At 36.8% G+C, this 21,680-nt stretch overlaps 1 protein-coding gene across 2 annotated transcripts in view; it reads right to left on the reverse strand.

Annotated features, from left to right (window-relative positions):
* Positions 1-21,680, reverse strand: part of LOC123534324 (kinase suppressor of Ras 2-like) — a 58,315-nt gene that overhangs the window by 20,763 nt on the left and 15,872 nt on the right. For both annotated transcript variants that reach the window (XM_053519441.1, XM_053519440.1), the window contains one exon: positions 16,084-16,159. In XM_053519441.1, coding sequence (XP_053375416.1) covers positions 16,084-16,159 — 76 coding nt within the window. The remainder of the gene's footprint in view (positions 1-16,083; positions 16,160-21,680) is intronic.

Consider the following 21,680-nt stretch of genomic DNA (forward strand, 5'->3'; position numbering starts at 1 on the left):
ATGGGTGACCTAGTTTTTGACCCCACATAACCCATTTTCGATTCAAACTTGGCCTAGGAATCATCAAGATAAACATTCTGACCATGTTTCATGAAGACAAGGAAATAAATGTGACCTTAAATAAACAGTGTTAACAAGCTTTTCCTTAGAGTGATGACCTAGTTCTTTACCCAACATGACCCAGTTTAGAACTTGGCCTAGGAATTATAAAGATAAACATTCTTATTAAGTTTCATGAAGACAGGATCATAAATGTGGCTCTAGAGAGTTTTAACAAGCTTTTCCTTTGATATGAGCAAGTAATTTTTGACCCCACATGACCCAGTTTTAAATTTGCCCTAGGAATCATTAAGTTAAACATTCTGACCAAAGTTCATGAAGATAGGGTCATAAATGTGGTCTCAAGAGTGTCAACAAGCTTCTCCTTTGATTTGAGTGGGTGACCAAGTTTTTGACTCTGTAAGACCCAGTTTTGAACTTGGCCTAGCAATCATCAATATAAACATTCCATCAAGTATCATAAAAGTGACCTCTAAGTTGTTAACAAGCTTTTCCTTTGATTTGACCTGGTGGCCTAGTTTTTGACTCCATATGACCCAGTTTCCAATTTGGTGTAGAGATTACCAAGATAAACATCCTGTGCAAGTTTGTCAAAAGCATAAATGAAACCTCTATATGGTTGGAAGAGCTAAAATAGAAAATTTTGTCCCTTTCATGAGCAGAAACTCTTGAACCTATGACTGGATCTAGCCGATTTTCAAAGGAACCGAGATCTTAGTGTAACTTAAGTTGTTTGTAAGTGTGGTCAAAATTGAATGTAAAATGTCAATTCTATCATATTCACAAGGTAAAAATTAACAAATTATGGCTCTTTCAGGGGTCAATCAGGGGCTGTAACTCACAACCCTATGACTGGATCTGACGGATTCATTCTAAATCCAAGATTTTTTGCTGTTAACAATATTTTGCAAATTTGAATCAAATGAAACTAGAGTTGTCACAGGAGTGACGAATTATACCCCCACAATATGGCCTTGTCACAGAACTAAACCAATGTCAAAGCTGAACTTACTTGACCTTTTACCTACTGACCTCAAAATCAATAGAGGTCATCTGTTGGTCATGATCAACCTACCTAAGAAGTTTCAAGATCCTCGGCCCAAGCGTTCTCAAGTTATTGTCCGAAAAAGGTTTAAATGTTTCCGGTCGGTCTGACCTTTGACCTTTGGAACTCAAAATCAATACATGTCATCTGCTGGTCATGACCAACCTCCCTATAAAGTTTCGTGATCCTAGTCCCAAATGTTCTGAAGTTATTGTCCGAAAACAGTTTAAATGTTCTGGGTCACTGTGACCTCTGACCTACTGATCTCAAAATCATTAGGGGTCATCTGCTGGTCATAACCAACCTACCTATTCATTTTCATGATCCTAGGCCCAAGCATTCTCGAGTTATCATGATGTTGTGACCTTGACCTTTGACCTACTAGCCTCAAAGTCGAACTTGACCTGTGTTCAATCATGTTACACCTGTGTACAAAAATTTATGATCCTAGACCCAAGTGCTCTCAAGTTATCATCCAGAAACTGTTTAACTGTTCCGAGTCACTGTGACCTTGCCCTTTGACCTACTGTATTTTATGATATTACACCTGTGTACCAAAATTTATGATCCTAGGCCCAAGCATTCTCCAGTTATCATCCGGAAACCAATTAACTGTTTCGAGTCGCTGTGACCTTGACCTTTGACCAACAGACCTCAAAGTCGAACTTGACCTGTATTTCAAGATGTTACACCTGTGTACCAAAAATTATTTAAATCGGTCAAGCCTTTCTGAGTTATCATCCAGAAACCATTTTACTGTTCAGGGTCACTGTGACCTTGACCTTTGACCTACTGACCCCAAATTCGAACTTGGCCTATATTTTCTGAGTTTACACCTGTGTACCAAGAATTATTTAAATCGGTCAAGCCTTTCAAGAGTTTTCATCTGAAAACCATGAAAACCAACGGACCAACCAACCGACCGACCGACCACCAAGCTTACTCCTATATACCCCCCATCCCAAACTTCATTTTGTGGGGATATAACTATCAATGAAGTCTCTATATGGCTGGAAAAAAAAAAACAGCAAATTTTGGCCCTTTAAGAGGCCATAACCCTGGAATCTATGATGGAATCTGGCTAGGTTTCGTAAGGAACAGGGATATTATGCCAATACAAGTTGTGTGCAAGTTTGATTAAATTCAATTGCAAAATGTTGTCTCTATCATGTTCACAAGAATTGTGGATAGACAAAATTGTGGTTGGACGACAGACGGAGGGCGATCACAAAAGCTCACCTTGTAACTATGTGACAAGTGAGCTAAAAATGTAAGTGGAAACCATTTAAGCAGGCAGTGGAAAATGGGGTCTTGGAAAGATTTATATATAGGCAATTAATAAAGACTCAGAGGGCAATGGATAGTTTGATGGTTTTAGTGAATGCTGTTGATGCACAGGGAAACTGTAAAAGTAAACATACAAATAGATATTACTAATGGGAAAGACATTTAATATATATCACTATATAGGACCATTAATATAAGGGACTGAATGCAAATGTTCATCATATACAATACATTGATATCAGAGTTACTTCCCTTGAAAAATTAGTTTTTGAAACCAAAAAGAGGAAATTATATTGTTTGGAAAAAATATAATCATTAACTACCTAGACTTTTAAATTTTAGTTTTCTGTAAATTTACCAGGTCAGTATTCCATTTCTTATCTTTATCAACTTCTTCTTACCATATTTTAGTACTTACTTTATTAAAAACTGCTCAAATTAAAAAATGTAAAAAATATCATGTATACAAATCCAGGAAATAAAAGAGTGAAAATTACATAACACAATCATGAAAATATTTTATGAAGTCTGTCATGTTTAAAATTATATTTCAGGATGTTTCATACACCAGATTACTATCATAATATATCCATGAGACTTTCTGAGGTCCTGGACGATATTGGAGTCAATGAAAATATGGTGATGAAGAGGAGGAGGACATTTTTACTGAGCGAAACTATGCAGACAATCTGTGTTAGAGCAAATGATGAACAATGTACTGGTACTTTTTATAACTTAGGCAGTCAATCAGAAGGCACCACAACAAGTGGACTGCAATCAGATAGTGACATGCTTTTCTGTATTGATGATAGCATTGTGATACAGGACTGGTCTGAGTGGACTCTAGGTAAAAATAATATCTTCCTGATGATCCAGAATGAAACAACACCACCTGGTTATTGTCGTCTACAACTACTTAGAAATGATGCTCCACTTCCTCTTAGATATCGAACACACAATGACATTGTAGATGATACACAAGGACGGATCTTGTTGAAGAACACAATAATTGATTCTGTCATTGAAGAAGGACGACAGCGACAAGGACCATCAGCAGCATCAGCTGCAATACCAGGTTTTGCTGCAACTGACATTGTATTAGCATTTCCTTGTAAATCATGGCCCCAGTCATCAAGAGCTTGGCTGCACCAGCAAGAAACAAATACATGTACATGGCCAACAGCAGAAATGAGGAGATATGCAAAATCAACAAAGTGTTTTGTTGTTGGTGTTGGCAGCAGAGCAAGTGAAAATGCAGCCACTGAATGGAGACTTTCTACCTCATTAGCTGAACGCTGCTTGATGTTCAATTTGAATATTACACAGATAAAATGTTATATCTTAATGAAAATGATTCTTAAAACATACATGTATATTAATGCTGAAAGTTACATTTCAAGTTTTATGTGTAAAACTGTTTTATTTCACTGTATAGCAAGTAAACCTTCATGTGTATGGAAGGAGCGTAATATATTAAACTGTTTAAATTACTGTCTATTTACACTGAACAATTGTTTATTGAATGAACACTGTCCCCATTTTATTGTTCATGAAAACAATTTAATGGCAGGAAAATTTTCTGCTGAAGTCAAACAGCTGTTACTTGAAAGAATGTCAACTTTGATAACATCTGATGGCATTTCTCTTTTTGGAATTCAGATTGACAACCTTGGTGAAAGACTTCAGATTAAGCTCAATATGATAAATCAAGTACATCATTATATACCACAGCCAGATGAGTATACAATGCCTGTAACAGGTAATTTATTGGCTTATACAGCTCTAACTGTTTTAGAAATAGAGAAGATCGGAGACAAAAATTTAGAAACACTGTTACAGAAAGTGATACAATTTAAAAGATACTACAGAACTGGTGACATGTTAGAAAAGACAGCATGCAGACTTCTAATACCTCTACTCTGTACCTCAACAGGATCTCTGATAGCATCACAGAACATTCAAATTAACAGCACAGTTTCTCCTCAAGCACTTAGATGGACTGAAGCTGGACTGAACTCAGATGTTGCTTCAAGCAGACTAAAACTTGCATCTATAATGTACTGTGTAGGCAATGCAGAAATAGCTGCTTTAATTCTTTCTCATATAGAAGAACAATATAATATAGAAGTTATCGAGACTAGATGTCACTGCTATGGCTTCCCTAAACCTTACATTAAGAGAGGATTTTGTCATATTTCTGATCAATATGGTTTAGAAGCTTTAAAATATATTGTTGCATTTTGTGTTAAATTTTTCACTTTGGAAATAAACTGTGTACCACATGAACTTCAGTATGAAATGTTTAGGTCAACACAAGAGGACCTGCTACATAGAGGTAGAGGTGACAACTGGATGGACTGTGCTGTAGTAGACTCACTTCCATATCTTTACTTTCTACAATACAAGACATACAGCTTCCTACAGAGACACGAGGAACAGCAGCAAGCACTGACCAAACTTGGGTGGGTCATTAGAACAGAGCTCAACCTTGGACACAGAGAAACAGCACTGAATTTACTAGGCCAGTGCATGGAACAGGAGAACAGACATGTTGATGCTCTACAATGTTACATGTCATCTTTACGCCTCAGAGAACGAAACAATGCTGCTAGATTTCATATATGCAGGTGTTTGGCTAATATAAACTCATAAAGATCTACCTACCTGAACTGACTGGTGATTCTGATTTTCAACTGACACAATGACAAAAATACTTAACATTTTTTAAAAAAAAAAAAGCTTATGAGCCAGTCAGCTTATTGTGAGCCAAGGGCCCCACTGGGAATAAGTTGCAAAACTTTATAGGTTATCCTGTGGTATATATATATATATGTCTCTAAATTTATATATGTTACAAAACGTCAAAGACAATAAAACGTAAAAGTGGAACACACGACCAACACCAGTTGAATTTAACTAAATTTAATAGTTCCTACGTTTCGACCTTACAAAGGTCTTCAACAGGGAATATATAAATATGTACCAAATTTTTGATGCTGAAGTACTAAAAATGTTTGGTTTATGATCACGTGATTAATAGTCTAAAAATAGATTATAAAATGTTTGGCACATATATTGTCAATTTGATAGTCAACATATATATACAATAAAAAAGGTTTTGTTAGGACCTTGTTATATGTTATTATTTGAAAATTCTATATATTGAGTGGTGTGCTGGATTCTGGGGTTGTTTGTAAATATCGCTGGAATAATTTCCTTGTTTGTTTGTTTTGTTTTACCTGATAAGAGCACTGATCTGTCACAAAACGGTTAGTTTTTTTTTTTTTGCTTTTTAAATCAATTAGAGATTAAAATGTAGCTATTTCTGTGATACAGTTTGAATGTTTGCTTGTATTGGAGTTGTTCTTAATGTGATATTTGTAATGTTTGTAATCATGACATATATTCACAAATAAATCTATCTATCTATCTATATTATCTACACTTATCAGGAATAGTTCTTAATGAGAGTGAACATCAGTAAAACTTTGTCACCTATTTTACCCACCCTACAGAAAAGGTTATCATACTTGCAGTTATAGTGCGTTTTAACTGACTTGGTGGGGCGGGGCTTCGCAACCGTCCACTGCATTATTGTGCAGGATGTGTAGTATATTCTGCAACCTGATTTCTTATTCAGTGGTCATCTGCCTTACATTGTAACCAAAGTAGCGTTGAATTTTAGTCATCAGTTTGCTCTACCTATTTTGCTTGTTTTTTTGAGATTACCATTAATTGCATAAGTCAGAGATTAACTCTGCCCTGCCAGGTCAAATAAAATGCACTATAGGTATATCATATTTCACAAATACTGTGTACATGTACACTGAGATAAAAATCATCTTACTTTAAACAAGAAATCACAGAGTGATCTTGGCACCCACCATTGAGCCATTTTTGAATGTTCTAAATTTCAAGACTAGATCAAGGTCAAAATCAATGTCAAATTTCATTTCAGTACACAAAACTGTGCATGTGGTCCAAATTTGAAGCTGTAGCTTGAGAAATGTGAAAGTAGGTCACTAGATCAATTTCAAGGTCAAAGTTAATTTCTGTACACAAAACTATGCACATGTTTCAATTTTGAAGGCTGTAACTTGAGAAATGTGAAAGTAGGTACTAGGTAAAAATCAAGGTCAAATTTCAATTCAGAACACAAAACTATGCATGTGGTCCAAATTTGAAGCCTGTAGCTTCAAACTGTGAAGTAGGTCACTAGGTCAATTTCAAGGTCAAGGTTCATTTCGGTACACAAAACTATGCATGTGGTCCAAATTTGAAGAATGTGGCTTAAGAATTGTGAAAGTAGGTCACTAGGTCAAAATCAAGGTCAAATTTCATTTCAGAACACAAAACTATGCATGTGGTCCAAATTTGAAACCTGTACCTTCAAAAAGGTACTTTTTGCTCAGGTGAGCTAAAAAATCCTTCAATGTAATCAAAGGTTATGGAGAGGAAACAAATTTTTACTTGACCATAAACAGTGACCTTGACCTTTAAGCAACAAGCATAGATCATGTGTTGACATATTGTCTTAGATAATCCATCATTGCATACAAAAGTTATGGAGTGGAAACAATTAATAGTATTCTTGACCTTTGACCTACAAGCATAAGCATAATTATCATATTGCGCTCTATTCTCATACCAAGTTTCATGAACCTAGCTTGAATACTTTTTGAGTAATTGCAGGACCCAGATTTGCTGATGGACAGACGGGCAGACAGACGGAAGACATTCCTACAGTTCCCTCCGTGTTTAATGCTCACTGTATCTTTTTTGCACCAATATTTCTTATCAATGACCTTTTTAGAAACACTTTACTAGAAGCTATACTGACTGGACAAAGACACAGTTTAAAGCTCCATAAGGTTTTTTATTTCATGTTAAAATCTGACTAAGCAACTGTCTAAATATAGAAACAGGACCTTCAATATTACTGTACACATGAACTAAGGGCCTTAAAAAGAGGTAACTAAAATAATGAAGTCAGTTATATTTCCTACAATGTCTGTCAAATACTTAAACCTATGACAAACACGTGACATGAGAAAACAATTTTTGACAAGCAAATTCGATGAATTGGTATCCCCCGCCGAAAGGGTTTGTGGTGAGGAATGGCAAAAAGATATATCCGGCAAAAAGTTAAGGATGTTAATAAGAAGCAAATAATTTCATTAGTCAAAATCAATTTAACAGAAAACAAATGTTTAATTAAAGAGTACATAATAAATGTATGATACTTTGATCCTGACTAAAGAATTTATTTTGAATGGGATATGCTTACTGTAATAAGCTTAGCTTTTAAAATTAAATGCAGTTAATTGAAATGTGAGCTTAAAGTTTAACTGGAATGAAATATTGTCTTTGAGTGGTTTGGCACCAGGTGTTGCTGTTTTACCTTTGAACTTAAAAGATCAGATGTCCTTAAGAGAACACAGGTAAGGGCAGAGGATGCATGATCAGTGGTGGGCATGACTGGGTGGAGAAGTGAGGTGGGGGAATGGTACAACTTGGAAGGTTTGAAAAAAATCTAAAATAAGAAATGAAAATAAAAAAAAAAATTTGGGGGGTGGGGGGAGGGGGTGTGACCAAGGCAAGTGGGTGACCAGGTGTGGGTGCACAACTTCACATGTTTATAATAAATGTTCAAAGAAAAGAATGAAAGAAATTTAATGAAATTCTGCCAAATGGTAAGTTTGTTATGTACAAATATGTGGATTTTTAGACAATTAAAGGGCAATAACTCTGAACTTACAAAAAGAAATCCGTACAAAATTGTCTGTGCACAACCACATTATAGTGCTCTAAATTCTATTAAAGTTTCATAGTTCTAGGTCAAATATATCAAAAGTTACGATGCAGAAATTGCCATATCTATAGATCTATAGTACCCTATATAGTTAACAGTAGAAACTTCTAAGGGCCATAACTCTGGTGTTACTTGGGCAATCTGTCTGAAACTTGATGGGCTCCATAACCTCATAGTGGTGAACATGTATATGAAGTTTGTTTGAATAAAATCTAAAATAAGGAATGATTTTTTTTTTTTTGGGGGGGGGGGGGGGGGGGGGGGGGGATGGGGGGAGGAGGTGTGTGATCAAGGTAAGGGGGTGACCAGGTGTGGGTACACAACTTCACATGTTTACAATAAATGTTCATGGAAAAGAATGAAAGAAATTTAATGAAATTCTACCAAATGGTAAGTTTGTTATGTACAAATATGTGGATTTTTATACAATTAAAGGGCAATAACTCTTAATTTACAAATAAATCCAAACAAAATTGTGTGTACACAACCACATTATGGTGATCTAAATTCTGTTTAAATTTCATAGTTCTATGTCAAATATATCAAAAGTTATGATGCAGAAATTGCCATATTTATAGTACCCTATATAGTTAACACTAGAAACTTCTAAGGGCCATAACTCTGGTGTTACTTGGGCAATCTGACTGAAACTTGACGGCCGCAAGAACTCATTGTGGTAAACATGTATATGAAGTTTTAAATAAATATTCCCAACCATTTCCTAGATATGGCTCCGGACGGACGGACGGAAAGACGGAAGGACGGACGGAAAGACGGACGGAAGGACGGACGGACGGACAACGCCAAAACTATATCCCTCCGACTTTCGTCGGGGGATAAAAATGGAATCTGAGAACAACAAGAGATCACAGAGTGATCTTGGCGCCCACCAATGTGCCATTTTTGAGTGTTCCAAATTTCAAGACTTATTGACTAGCTCAAGGTCAAATTTCATTTCCGTACACAACACTGCATGTGGTCCAAATTCGAAAGCTGTAGCTTGAGAAATGTGAAAGTAGGTCACTAGGTCAATCTTAAGGTCAAAGTTTATTTCGGTACACAAAACTATGCAAGTGGTCCAAATTTGAAGGCTGTAGCTTGAGAAATGTGAAAGTAGGTCACTAGGTCAAAATCAAGGTCAAATTACACTTCAGAACACAAATCTATGCATGTGGTCCAAATTTAAAGCCTGTACCTTCAAAAATGTGAAAGAAGGTCACTAGGTCAATGTCAAAGTTTGTTTCGGTATACAATCCTATGCATGTGGTCTAAATTTGAAGCCTGAAGCTACAGAAATGTGAAAGTAGGTCACTAGGTCAATCTTAAGATCAAAGTTCATTTCGGTACACAAAACTTTGCAAGTGGTCCAAATTTGAAGGCTGTAGCTCGAGAAATGTGAAAGTAGGTCACTAGGTCAAAATCAAGGTCAAATTTTACTTCAGAACACAGAACTACGCATGTGGTCCAAATTTGAAGCCTGTATCTTCAAAAATGTGAAAGTAGGTCACTAGGTCAATGTAAAGGTCAAAGTTTGTTTCAGTACACAAAACTATGCATGAGGTCCAAATCTGAAGGCTGTAGCTTGAGAAATGTGAAAGTAGGTCACTAGGTCAAAATCAAGGTCAAATTTCATTTCGGAACACAAAACTATGCATGTGGTCCAAATTTGAAGCCTGTACCTTCAAAAATGTGAAAGTAGGTCAGTAGGTCAATGTCAAGGTCAAAGTTTTTTTTGTGCACAAAACTATGCATGTGGTTCAAATTTGAAGTCTGTAGCTACAGAAATGTGAAAGTAGGTCACTAGGTCAAAATCAAGGTCAACTCATGTCAAGGTTCATCTTGCCACTCAAAACCATACATGTGGTCCAAATTTGAATGTTGTAGGTTATTGACAAGAAGATTTTAAAAGCTTTTCTCTATATAAGTCTATATGAACCATGTGACCCCCAGGGCGGGGCCACATTTGACCCTAGGGGGATAATTTGAACAAACTTGGTAGAGAACCACAAGATGATGCTACATTACAAATGCCAAAGCCCTAGGCTTTGTGGTTTGGACAAGAAGATTTTCAAAGTTTTTCCCTATATAAGTCTATGTAAACCAGGTGACCCCCTAGGCGGGGCCATATTTGACCCTAGGGGGATAATTTGAACAATCTTAGTAGAAGACCACTAGATGATGTCACATAAAAAATATTAAAGCCCTAGGCCCTGTGGTTTTGAACAAGAGGTTTTTCAAAGTTTTTCCCTATATAAGCCTATATAAACCATGTGACCCCCGGGGCGGGGCCTTATTTGACCCCAGGGAAATAATTTGAATCATCTTGGTAGAGGACCACTAGATGATGCTTCATAACAAATATCAAAGCCCTAGGCTCTGTGGTTTTTGACAAGAAGATTTTCAAAGTTTTTCCCTATATAAATCTATGTAAATTATAGAAATAAACAAAGGGCCATAACTCACTCAAAAATTGTTGAACCAGTCTGATTTTCAGGGGGACACAACTAGGGTATCAATACATCATTCTGACAAAGTTTGGTCAAAATCCCCCTGGTAGTTTCTGAGGAGATGCGATAACGAGAAATTGTTAACGGAAGGACGGACGGACGGACGGACGGAAGGACGACGGACCACGGACGCAGAGTGATTTGAATAGCCCACCATCTGATGATGGTGGGCTAAAAATAATACCGGTATATCTTAATAAGACTTATGTTCGAACCAAAAAATGTGGCTTCAACATTTTAAACAAAGGCCTTATGACACTTTAATGATGATTTTTTTTTTTAACTTTTAATAAGCCTTTCTTTTTAACCTTTTACCTGCTATATAATTAAAATGGACTGGTCCATCATTCAGTTTGAGCAATACCATTTATTATTAGAAGGGGTGTTCGACTGAATAGCGGACATTGCAAACCATAATTAGCCAGCAGGCTGATCTTGGTCTGCATTGGTCGCAAAGGCAAAGACAAAATTACTTGTTGCCAGCAGGCTAAAGGTTAAAAACACTTTCTGTTCTGATCCCCAACAGACAGAGAAATATGAGCTGTCACTGAAGACAGCGCGCTCGACTATTTTGATGCTGGATAGTGAAATTGGGTACATCTGAGGAAGCTGGAGCTGTCACTGGGATGTTTAATTACTCACATGTGGATGAAGATATTGGACAATAGCTAAAGTCTCAAAAATTAGACCAGTATAAAAGGAACATAATTCATGGGAAACTTCTGCAAAAGTAATGCACCATGTGCCATATCAAGCGACTAATAATTTGGAACAACTATTTTAAGTTTTAATCAAATCTATTTAGTAATACTGGAGATACAGTAGAAGTGCATCGCAACTTGAACTGGAAATTAAATTTGATTAAATTAGTAACAGCAGAAATATAAAAAGCATCAAAATTAATCTTAAGTAAAAAGGGGATATAACTCATAAAACATTTGTGCCAGAGTGACTGACCTTGTGCCATATGAGGAGGATGATGATCTGGAAAAACTAATTTAAGTTTTTATCAAATTCATTAAATAACAAGAGCTCGTCGAACACGAAATGCCCCCCTTGATGCATTTAGTAATTGCACAAGGAACAGAAATTATATGCTCACTGTAAATTAAAGTTCTACCATTCTGTTTTAATCTGACTTTGACCTTTAACCTAACAAGAGATTACAAAGTGATATTGGTGCCATCCACTGAGCCATTTTTGAATGTTCCAAATTTCAAGACTAGCTCAAGGTCAAAATCAAGGTCAAATTTCATTTCAGTACAATATAATGTGTATGTGGTCCAAATTTGAAAACTGTGGCTTGAGAAATGTTAAAGTGGGTCACTAGATCAATATCAAAGTCAAAGTTCATTTCGGTTGACAGAAATATGCAAATGCTTCAAAATTTGGAGGCTGTAGCTTGAGAAATGTGAAAGTAGGTAGTAGGTAAAAATCAATGTCAAATTTCAATTCAGAACACAATAATATGCAGGCAGTCCAAATCTGAAGTCTGTACAATCAGAAATGTGAAAGTAGGTCACTTGGTCAATCTCAAGATCAAAGTTCATTTCGGTACACAAAACTATGCATGTGGTCCAAATTTGAAGCCTGTACCTTCAAAAGTGTGAAAGTAGGTCACTTGGTCAATTTCAAGGTCAAACTTTTTTTCGGTACACAAAACTATCCATGTGGTCCAAATTTGAAGGCTGTAGCTTGAGAAATGTGAAAGTAGGTCAGTAGGTCAAAATCAAGGTCAAATTTCATTTCGGAACACAAAACTATGCATGTGGTCCAAATTTGAAGCCTGTACCTTCAAAAATGTGAAAGTAGGTCACTAGGTCAATGTCAAGGTCAAAAAAAATTTCGGTGCACAAAACTATGCATGTGGTCCAAATTTGAAGGCTGTAGCTACAGAAAAGTGGAAGTAGGTCACAAGGTCAAGGTCAACTCATGTCAAGGTTCATCTAGCCACTCAAAACCATACATATGGTCAAAATTTAAATGTTGTAGGTTATTGACAAGAAGATTTTAAAAGCTTTTCCCTATATAAGTCTATATAAACCATGTGACCCCCGGGGCGGGGCCATATTAGATCCCAGGGCAATAATTTAAATCATCTTGGTAGAGGACCACTAGATGATAATTCATACTAAATTTCAAAGCCCTAGGCTCTGTGGTTTTAGACAAGAAGATCAGAAACTGCTTTAACTGTTCCTGGCCAATGTGACCTTGACTTTTGACCTAATGACCTCAAAATCAATAGGGGTCATCTGCTGATCATGACCAACCTAACTATCAATTTTCCTGAAACTAGACCCAAGCGTTCTTGAGTTACTGCCCTGAAACCGTTTTACTGTTCCTGGTCACTGTGACCTAGACCTTTAACATACTGACCTCAAAATCAATAGGGGTCATCTGCTGGTCATGACCAACCTCCCTATCAACTTTTGTGACCCTAGGCCTATGCGTTCTTGAGTTATCATCCGGAAACTGTTTAACTGTTCAGGTTCACTGTGACCTTGACCTTTAACAAACTGACCTTAAAATCAATAGGGGTCATCTGCTGGTCATGACCAACCTCCCTATCAACTATCATGATCCTAGGCCCAAGCGTTCTTGAGTTATCATCCGGAAACTGTTTTACTATTCAGGGTCACTGTGACCTTGACCTTTAACATACTGACCTCAAAATCAATAGGGGTCATCTGCTGGTCATTACCAACCTACCTATCAACTTTCATGATCCTAGGCCCAAGTGTTCTTGAGTCATCATCCGGAAACTGTTTTACTATTCAGGGTCACTGTGACCTTGACCTTTGATATACAGACCTCAAAATCAATAGGGGTCATCTGCTGGTAATGACCAACCTCCCTATCAGCTTTCATGATCCTAGGCCCAAGTGTTCTTGAGTTATCATCCAGAAACCGTTTTACTATTCAGGGTCACTGTGACCTTGACCTTTGACATACAGACCTCAAAATCAATTGGGGTCATCTGCTGGTGATGACCAACCTCCCTATCAACTTTCATGATCCTAGGCCCAAGCGTTCTTGAGTTATCATCCGACCGACAGACATACCGACCGACCGATATCTGCAAAACAATATACCCCTCCTTCTTCGAAGGGGGGCATAATGACAAAGATATAGTGAAAGTACACCACAATTAACCTGAGTGTGTGTTCGGGTTTAACTTTTTTCAACAATTTTGTACAAATAACCTGAAATTCTAAGTTAAAAGGGGGCATAATTCATGAAATATTGGTGGAAGAGTTACAACCCTTGTATCTTATGATGTGGATGATGATGTGGTACAACTATTCTAAGTATGAATCAAATCCATTTGGTAGTAACAGAGATATTTTAACCTAAAATTTTAAGTACAAAAAGGGGATAACTCATAAAATACAGGTGTCACAGTTATGGCCCTTGTGTCAAATGATGCAGGTGGTGATGATGAACAATTATCTTAAGTATGAATCAAATCCCTTGTGAAACAACAGAGATATAGTGACAATGCATCAAAATTAACATAAATCTCTAAGTAAAAAGGGGGCATAAGTCATGAAAAATTGGTGCCAGAGTTATGGACCTTGTGTCATATGATGTCGGTGATGACGGGGAACAACTACCTCAGAAAAAATATCTAAGTCCAAAGGACAGGAACAACAAAGGGAAGAACCAAAAAGAAAAAAAAATCTTAAAAGGTACAGATATGTCAAAATACACCTAACAATTGGAGGTACCATCCATGTTGTACCACAGAAAAGTGGTCTCGGTTTTTCCCTACAGCCAATAATAAAAAAGTTACTCGAAATAAGCTATTTATAGTAACGTAAAATGGAAGTAATTAAAAAGAAAATTATTGTAAGTGAACAAAAGAAGGATCTGCCAAATAAATCTGTTGACATAAATGAAATTTCAGATCAGTGTCTTAATTAGTTACAGAGATATACCCATTTTAATTTGAAATAAAGGGAGGTAATTTGACATAAAATTAGTCCATAGTTATCTACCCTGATTGGCTCAGTCCAACTAATGACAATAATGAAATTTCAAATAAGTCCTATAATAATTACTAACTGATATAAATCCATTTTGATTACAATCAGGGGAGGTAATCAGATATAAAATAACTCTGGAACCTACGATTGGATTTGATTTGTCATGGAATCCAAGATTTATTGTTGTTGAAGATATTTTGGAAGATTGTATTGATTAAAACCATAAATGAAGTCTCTATATGGTTGCAAAAGCCAAAATAGCCAATTTTGGACCTTTCAGGGGCCATAACTCTGGAACCCATGAAGGAATCTGGCCAGTTCAAGAAAGGAGCCAAGATCTTGTGGTGATACAAGTTGTGTGCAAGTTTGGTTAAAATCAAATCATAAATGAAGCTGCTATTGTGCAGACAAGGTCAAAATAGCTAAGTTTGGCCCTTTCAGGGCCAAAACTCTGAAACCCATTATGGGATTGCCGGTTCAACAAAGGAACTGAGATCTTATGCGACACAAGTTTTGTGCAATTTTTGATTAAATTCAAATTATAAATGAAGCTGCTTTTGTACAGACAAGGTCAAAATAGCTAATTCTGGCCCTTTCAGGGGCCATAACTCTGGAACCCATAATGGAATCTCGCCAGTTCAAGAAAGGAACCAAGATCTTATAGTGAAACAAGTTGTGTGCAAGTTTGGTTAAAATAAATTCATAAATGAAGCTGCTATTGTGCAGACAAGGTCAAAATAGCTAATTTTGGCCCTTTCAGGGGCAATAACTCTGGAACCCATAATGAAATCTGGCCAATTCAAGAAAGGAACCAAGATCTTATGGTGATACAAGTTATGGGCCAGTTTGGTAAAAATCAAATCATAAATAAAGCTGCTATTGTGCAGACATGGTCAAAATAGCAAATTTTGGCCCTTTCAGGGGCCATAACTCTGGAACCCATAATGGGATCTGGCCAGTTCAAGAAAGGAACCGAGACCTTATGGTGATACAAGTTGTGTGCAAGTTTGGTTAAAATAAAATCATAAATGAAACCACTATCGTGCAGACAAGAAATTGTTGATGGACGGACGCACGGACACACGACGGATGAAGAGTGATCACAAAAGCTCACCTTGTCACTATGTGACAGGTGAGCTAAAAAGCGGGGATAATTAACGAAATTTTGGTACCACAGTTATGACCTTTATGCTATATGATGTGGGTGATGATAAGGAAGAACTATTTTAAGTTTGGAGCAAATCCATCAAGTAATAACAAAGATAAAGAGAAAGTGCATCAAAACTTTAACCAAAGTGCGGACGCGGAAGGACGCCAATGCTGGATCGAGTAGGATAGCTCCACATACTTCGTATAGTCAAGCTAAAAAGGAGAGTAACAACTTACACATCTTTATCCCAGTCTGTAGAGAAGACAGGCTCTGTTTGTGTTACATCTGTAGAACTCTCCGACAATAATGTATCTACAATGTGGTAAGTTTATAATGTCAGAACGCTTAATAGAAGTATTGTTTAACAAAGCAATAAAGAGCATTTGGAATGGTTTTTTCTCAGAAACCAAAAGAATCATAGAAACAAAATCCAACAACACTAAACCACTACACTGGAATGAAACAATCAACCAAGTATTGTGAAATTATTTGATTTTGTGGGTACACAATTTCATGGTTTTGGCTATTTCCAACATAGAATTATTGGAAATTAGGCAGTGACGCATCCGTAATCGACAATAATAAGTTCCCCATGAAAATTAATAATTTCATCATATGTATCCATCATACCTAGAATTATCAGTTCACTGATCACTAAACTTTTGATCCACATCGGAATCACTTTCAGTTATTTAGTGCAGCAATAAATGACTTTTATAGTAAACCCTTACCAGATCCGATAGTATGTAAATTTATAACATAATAAATTACAAAGAATATGAAAACTCCATAACTGTGAAAAACAAGAGGACCATGATGGTCCTGAATCGCTCACCTGCCCCCACATGAACTGAGTATGACGTCTTTTTTCTATTATTTGACATAGTGACCTAGTTTTTGAGCTCATGTGACCTACTTCTGAACTTGACCTAGATATCATAAAGATAAAAATTCTGACCAATTTTCATGAAGATCCATTGAAAAATATGGCCTCTAGAGAGGTCACAAGGTTTTTCTATTTTTAGACGTACTGACCTAGTATTGACCGCATGTGACCCAGTTTCGAACTTGATCAGATATCATACAGGTGAACATTCTCACCAATTTTCATGTAGATCCATTGAAAAATATGGCCTCTAGAGAGGTCAAAAGGTCTTTCTATGTTGAGACCTAGTGACCTAGTTTTTGACCGCAGTTGACCCAGTTTCAAACTTGACCTAGATATCATCAAGATGAACATTCAGACCAACTTTCATACAGATCCCATGAAAAATATGGCCTCTAGAGTGGTCACAAGGTTTTTCTATTATTTGACTTACTGACCTAGTTTTTGACCGCACGTGACCCAGTTTCGAACTTGACCTACATATCATCAAGATGAACATTCTGACCTATCTTCATACAGATCCCATGAAAAAAAATGACCTCCAGAGAGGTCAAAAGGTTTTTCTATTATTTGACCTAATGACCCAGTTTTGGACCGCACGTGACCCAGTTTCAAACTTAACTTAGATATCATCAAGATGAACATTTTGACCAATTTTCATGGGAAAATCCCATGAAAAATATGGCCTCAGGAGGTCACAAGAATTTTCTATTTTTAGACCTACTGGGCCTAGTTTTGGACCGCAGTTGGGCCGAATTTCGAACTTGATCTAGATATCATCAAGATGAACACTCTGACCAATTTTCATGCGATCCCATGAAAAATATGGCCCCTACACGGGCACAAGGTTTTTCTATTATTTGACCTACTGACCTAGTTTTTGAAAGGGACGTGACCCAGTTTCGAACTTGACCAAATATCATCAAGATGAACATTCTGACCAATTTTCATGCAGATCCCATGAAAAATATGACCTCTAGAGAGGTCACAAGGTTTTCTATTATTAGACCTACTGACCTAGTTTTTGACCGCAGTTGACCAGGTTTCAAACTTGACCTAGATATCATCAAGATGAACAACCTGATCAATTTTCATGCAGATTCCAATGAAAAATATGGTCTCTAGAGAGGTCACAAGGTTTTTCTATTATTTGACCTACTGACCTAGTTTTGGACCGGGCGTGACCCAGTTTCAAACTTGACCTAATTTTCATCAAGATGAACATTCTGACTAATTTCATGCAGATCCCATGAAAAATATGACCTCTAGAGAGGTCACAAGATTTTCTATTATTAGACCTACTGACCTAGTTTTTGACCGCAGTTGACCAGGTTTCAAACTTGACCTAGATATCATCAAGATGAACAATCTGATCAATTTTCATGCAGATCCAATGAAAAATACGGTCTCTAGAGAGGTCACAAGGTTTTTCTATTATTTGACCTACTGACCTAGTTTTGGACCGGACGTGACCCAGTTTCGAACTTGACCTAGATATCATCAAGATGAACATTCTGACCAATTTTCATGCAGATCCCATGAAAAATATGACCTCCAGAGAGGTCACAAGGATTTTCTATTATTTGACCTACTGACCTAGTTTTTGACGGTACGTGACCCAGTTTCGAACTTGACCTAGATATCATCAAGATGAACATTCAGACCAACTTTCATGAAGATCTTGTTAACAAGAGGGCCATGATGGCCCATATCCTCATCGTTATCATTGCACTTGAGGACAAGAAGGTCCTCAAAAAAATATCTAAATCCAAAGGACAGGGAAAAACAAAGGGGAAGAAAAATTTTAAACCCAAAAAGAAGAAAAAAATTCTTACAAGGTATAAATAAAGTCAAAAAAAACCTAAAAAAAGGGGGTAAACCCTCCAGGTTTTACCACAGAAAATGGGCCCCTTTTTCCCCATGGCCAATTTAAAAAAACCAAAGGGGGGACCATATGGTCCAATCGCTCACCCCTTTCCCCCTACCCATTTTGAGTATGACGCGTTTTTTATATTATTTGACATAGGGGCCCCCCGTTTTTTTAGCTCATGTGCCCAGTTTTTAACTTGACCTAGATATTTTCAAAATAAAAAAATTTTTGGGCCAATTTTCCCTGAAGAACCTTGAAAAAAAGGTCTCTAGAAGGGCACAAGGGTTTTTTTATTATTTTGACCTATTGACCCATTTTTGAAGGTACGTGACCCTTTTTGAACTTTTTCTAGGGGTATTTATCAAAGGGGAAAATTTTAGATCAATTTTTATAAGATCCTTGAAAAAATATGGCCCTTTAAAAATTTAAAAGAAATTTTAAATTTAAATTTTTGACCTAATGGGCCTATTTTTTTACCGAAATTGGGAAACCCGTTTCAAAATTGAACCCAGAAAATCATCAAAAATGAAATTTTAACCAACTTTTAACAATCCCTGAAAAGTAAAAGGCCCCTTTGAGAGGGCACAATTTTTTTTTTTTTATTTTACCCACTGACCTAGTTTTTTTGGGGGCACGTGACCCACTTTCGAAATTACTTTGAAACATCAAGATGAACCCTTTAAACAACTTTCATACAGGGTCCCCCCTGAATAATTTTGGGCCCCCAGAGAGGCAAAAATTTTTCCCATTATTTTACCCAATGACCTAGTTTTTTAACCCCAGTTGACCAGGGTTTTTAAATTGACCAGAATTTATCAAAGTGAAAAAATTTGACCAATTTTCATGAAGATCTCATGGAAAAAATTTTGGCCTCTAGAGAGGGGCACAAGGGTTTTTTTATTTTTTTGACCCCACGACCCCAGTTTTTTTTACCGCACGTGGAAACCCCTTTTTGAAAAATTGACCTATATAACAAGATGAAATTCAACCAACTTTCATAAAAGGGTCCCATGAAAAAAAATTTTTCCCTTTTTGGGGAGGTCACAAGGGGTTTTTTTTATTATTTTACCAATGAAATAGTTTTAGACGGCACGTGAAACCAAATTTTTTAACTTTTATGACCTGATAACAAACAAGATTAAAAACTGACCAATTTTCATTTAAGATCTTGTGAAAAATATGGCCTCTAGAGAGGTCACAAGGTTTTTCTATTTTTAGACCTACTGCCTAGTTTTTGATGGCACGTGACCCAGTTTCGAACTTGACCTAGATTCATCAAGTTTGAACATTCTGACCAATTTTCATGAAGATCTTGAAATATATGGCCTCTAGGAGGTCACAAGGTTTTTTCTTTTTTTAGACCTACTGACCTTAGTTTTTGAAGGCACGTGACCCAGTTTCAAACCTGACCTAGATTCATCAAGATTAACATTCTGACCAATTTTCATACAGACCCATGAAATATAGGGCCCTCTAGAGAGGTCAAAAGGTTTTTTTCTTTTTTTTAGACCTATGACTTGTTTTTGATGGCACGTGACCAGTTTGTAACTTGACCTAGAATTACCAAGAGAACATTCTGACCAACTTTCTAAAGATCCCTTTGAAAACTATGCCCTCTAGAGATGTCACAAGGAAAAGTTTACGCACGCACGCACGCACGACGGATGCCGGACGCTGCTCGATCACAAAAGCTCACCTTGTCACTTTGTGACTGGTGAGCTAAAAAAAATATATTGTAAGTGAACAAAAGAAGGATCTGCCAAATAAGTATGTTGGCATAAATGAAATTTCAGATCAGTATGTTCATAAGTTACGAGATATACCCATTTTAATTTGAAATAAAGGGAGGTAATTTGACATAAAATCAGTCCATAGTTATCTACCCTGATTGTCTCAGTCCAATTAAAACAATAATGAAATTTAAAAATAAGCCCTATAAGTACTTACTGATTATAACCATATTTTGATTACAATCAGGGGAGGTAATCAGATATAAAATAACTCTGGAACTTACGACTGGATCTGATTTATCATGGAATCCAAGATTTATTGTTGTTGAAGATATTTTGGAAGTTCGTATCAAATAAAACCATAAATAAAGGGCTCTATATTGCTGCAAAAGCCAAAATAGCCGATTTTGGACCTTTAAGGGGCCATAACCTTGAACCCAAGTGGAATTGGCCAGTTCAAGAAGGAAGCAAGATCTTGTGGTGATACAAGTTGTGTGCAAGTTTGGTTAAAATAAAAATCATAAATGAAGCTGCTATTGTACAGACAAGGTCAAAATAGCTAATTTTGGCCCCATTCAGGGGCCATAACTCGGGAAACCCATAATGGGATCTGGCTAGTTCAAGAAAGGATCAAGATCTTATGGTGACACAAGTTTTGTGCAAATTTGGTTTAAAATCAAATCATAAATGAAGCTGCTATTGTGCAGACAAGGTCAAAATAGCTTTTTTTGGCCCTTCAGGGCCAAAACTCGGGAAACCCCAAAGGGATCTGGCCATAAGAAAGGAACCGACATCTTAGGGTTTGATACAAGTTGTGTGCAAGTTTGGTTAAAATAAAATAAATAATGAAACTACTATCGTGCAGACAAAAATTTTTGACGGACGGACGCACAAACGACGGCCCGACCGGACAAAGGGTGATCACAAAAAGCTCCCCTTGTCACTATTTTGACAGGTGAGCAAAAAAATGGCCTTAGAGAGGTCACAGGTTTTTCTATTTTTAGACCTACTGACCTATTTTTTTGGAACCGCATGTGACCCAGTTCGACTTGACTATATCATCAAGGTGAACATTCTGACCAATTTTCATAAAGACCCCATGAAAATGTGACCTCTAGAGTGGTCACAAGCAAAAGTTTACGCATGAACGGACAGACGGACGGACGACGGACGCTGCACGATCACAAAAGCTCACCTTGTCACTTTGTGACAGGTGAGCTAAAAACTGGATGCTTATAGGCGTTATCTTACATTTCCAAATGACTTATTTTTTTAAATCAAGCACAGATCATCATTATGCTTTTCCTTCAATCGGGGCTTTTTTCCAGTAAAAGGAGGTGATACCAA

Source organism: Mercenaria mercenaria, chromosome 12 (assembly GCF_021730395.1).
Source record: "Mercenaria mercenaria strain notata chromosome 12, MADL_Memer_1, whole genome shotgun sequence".
Taxonomy (NCBI): domain Eukaryota; kingdom Metazoa; phylum Mollusca; class Bivalvia; order Venerida; family Veneridae; genus Mercenaria; species Mercenaria mercenaria.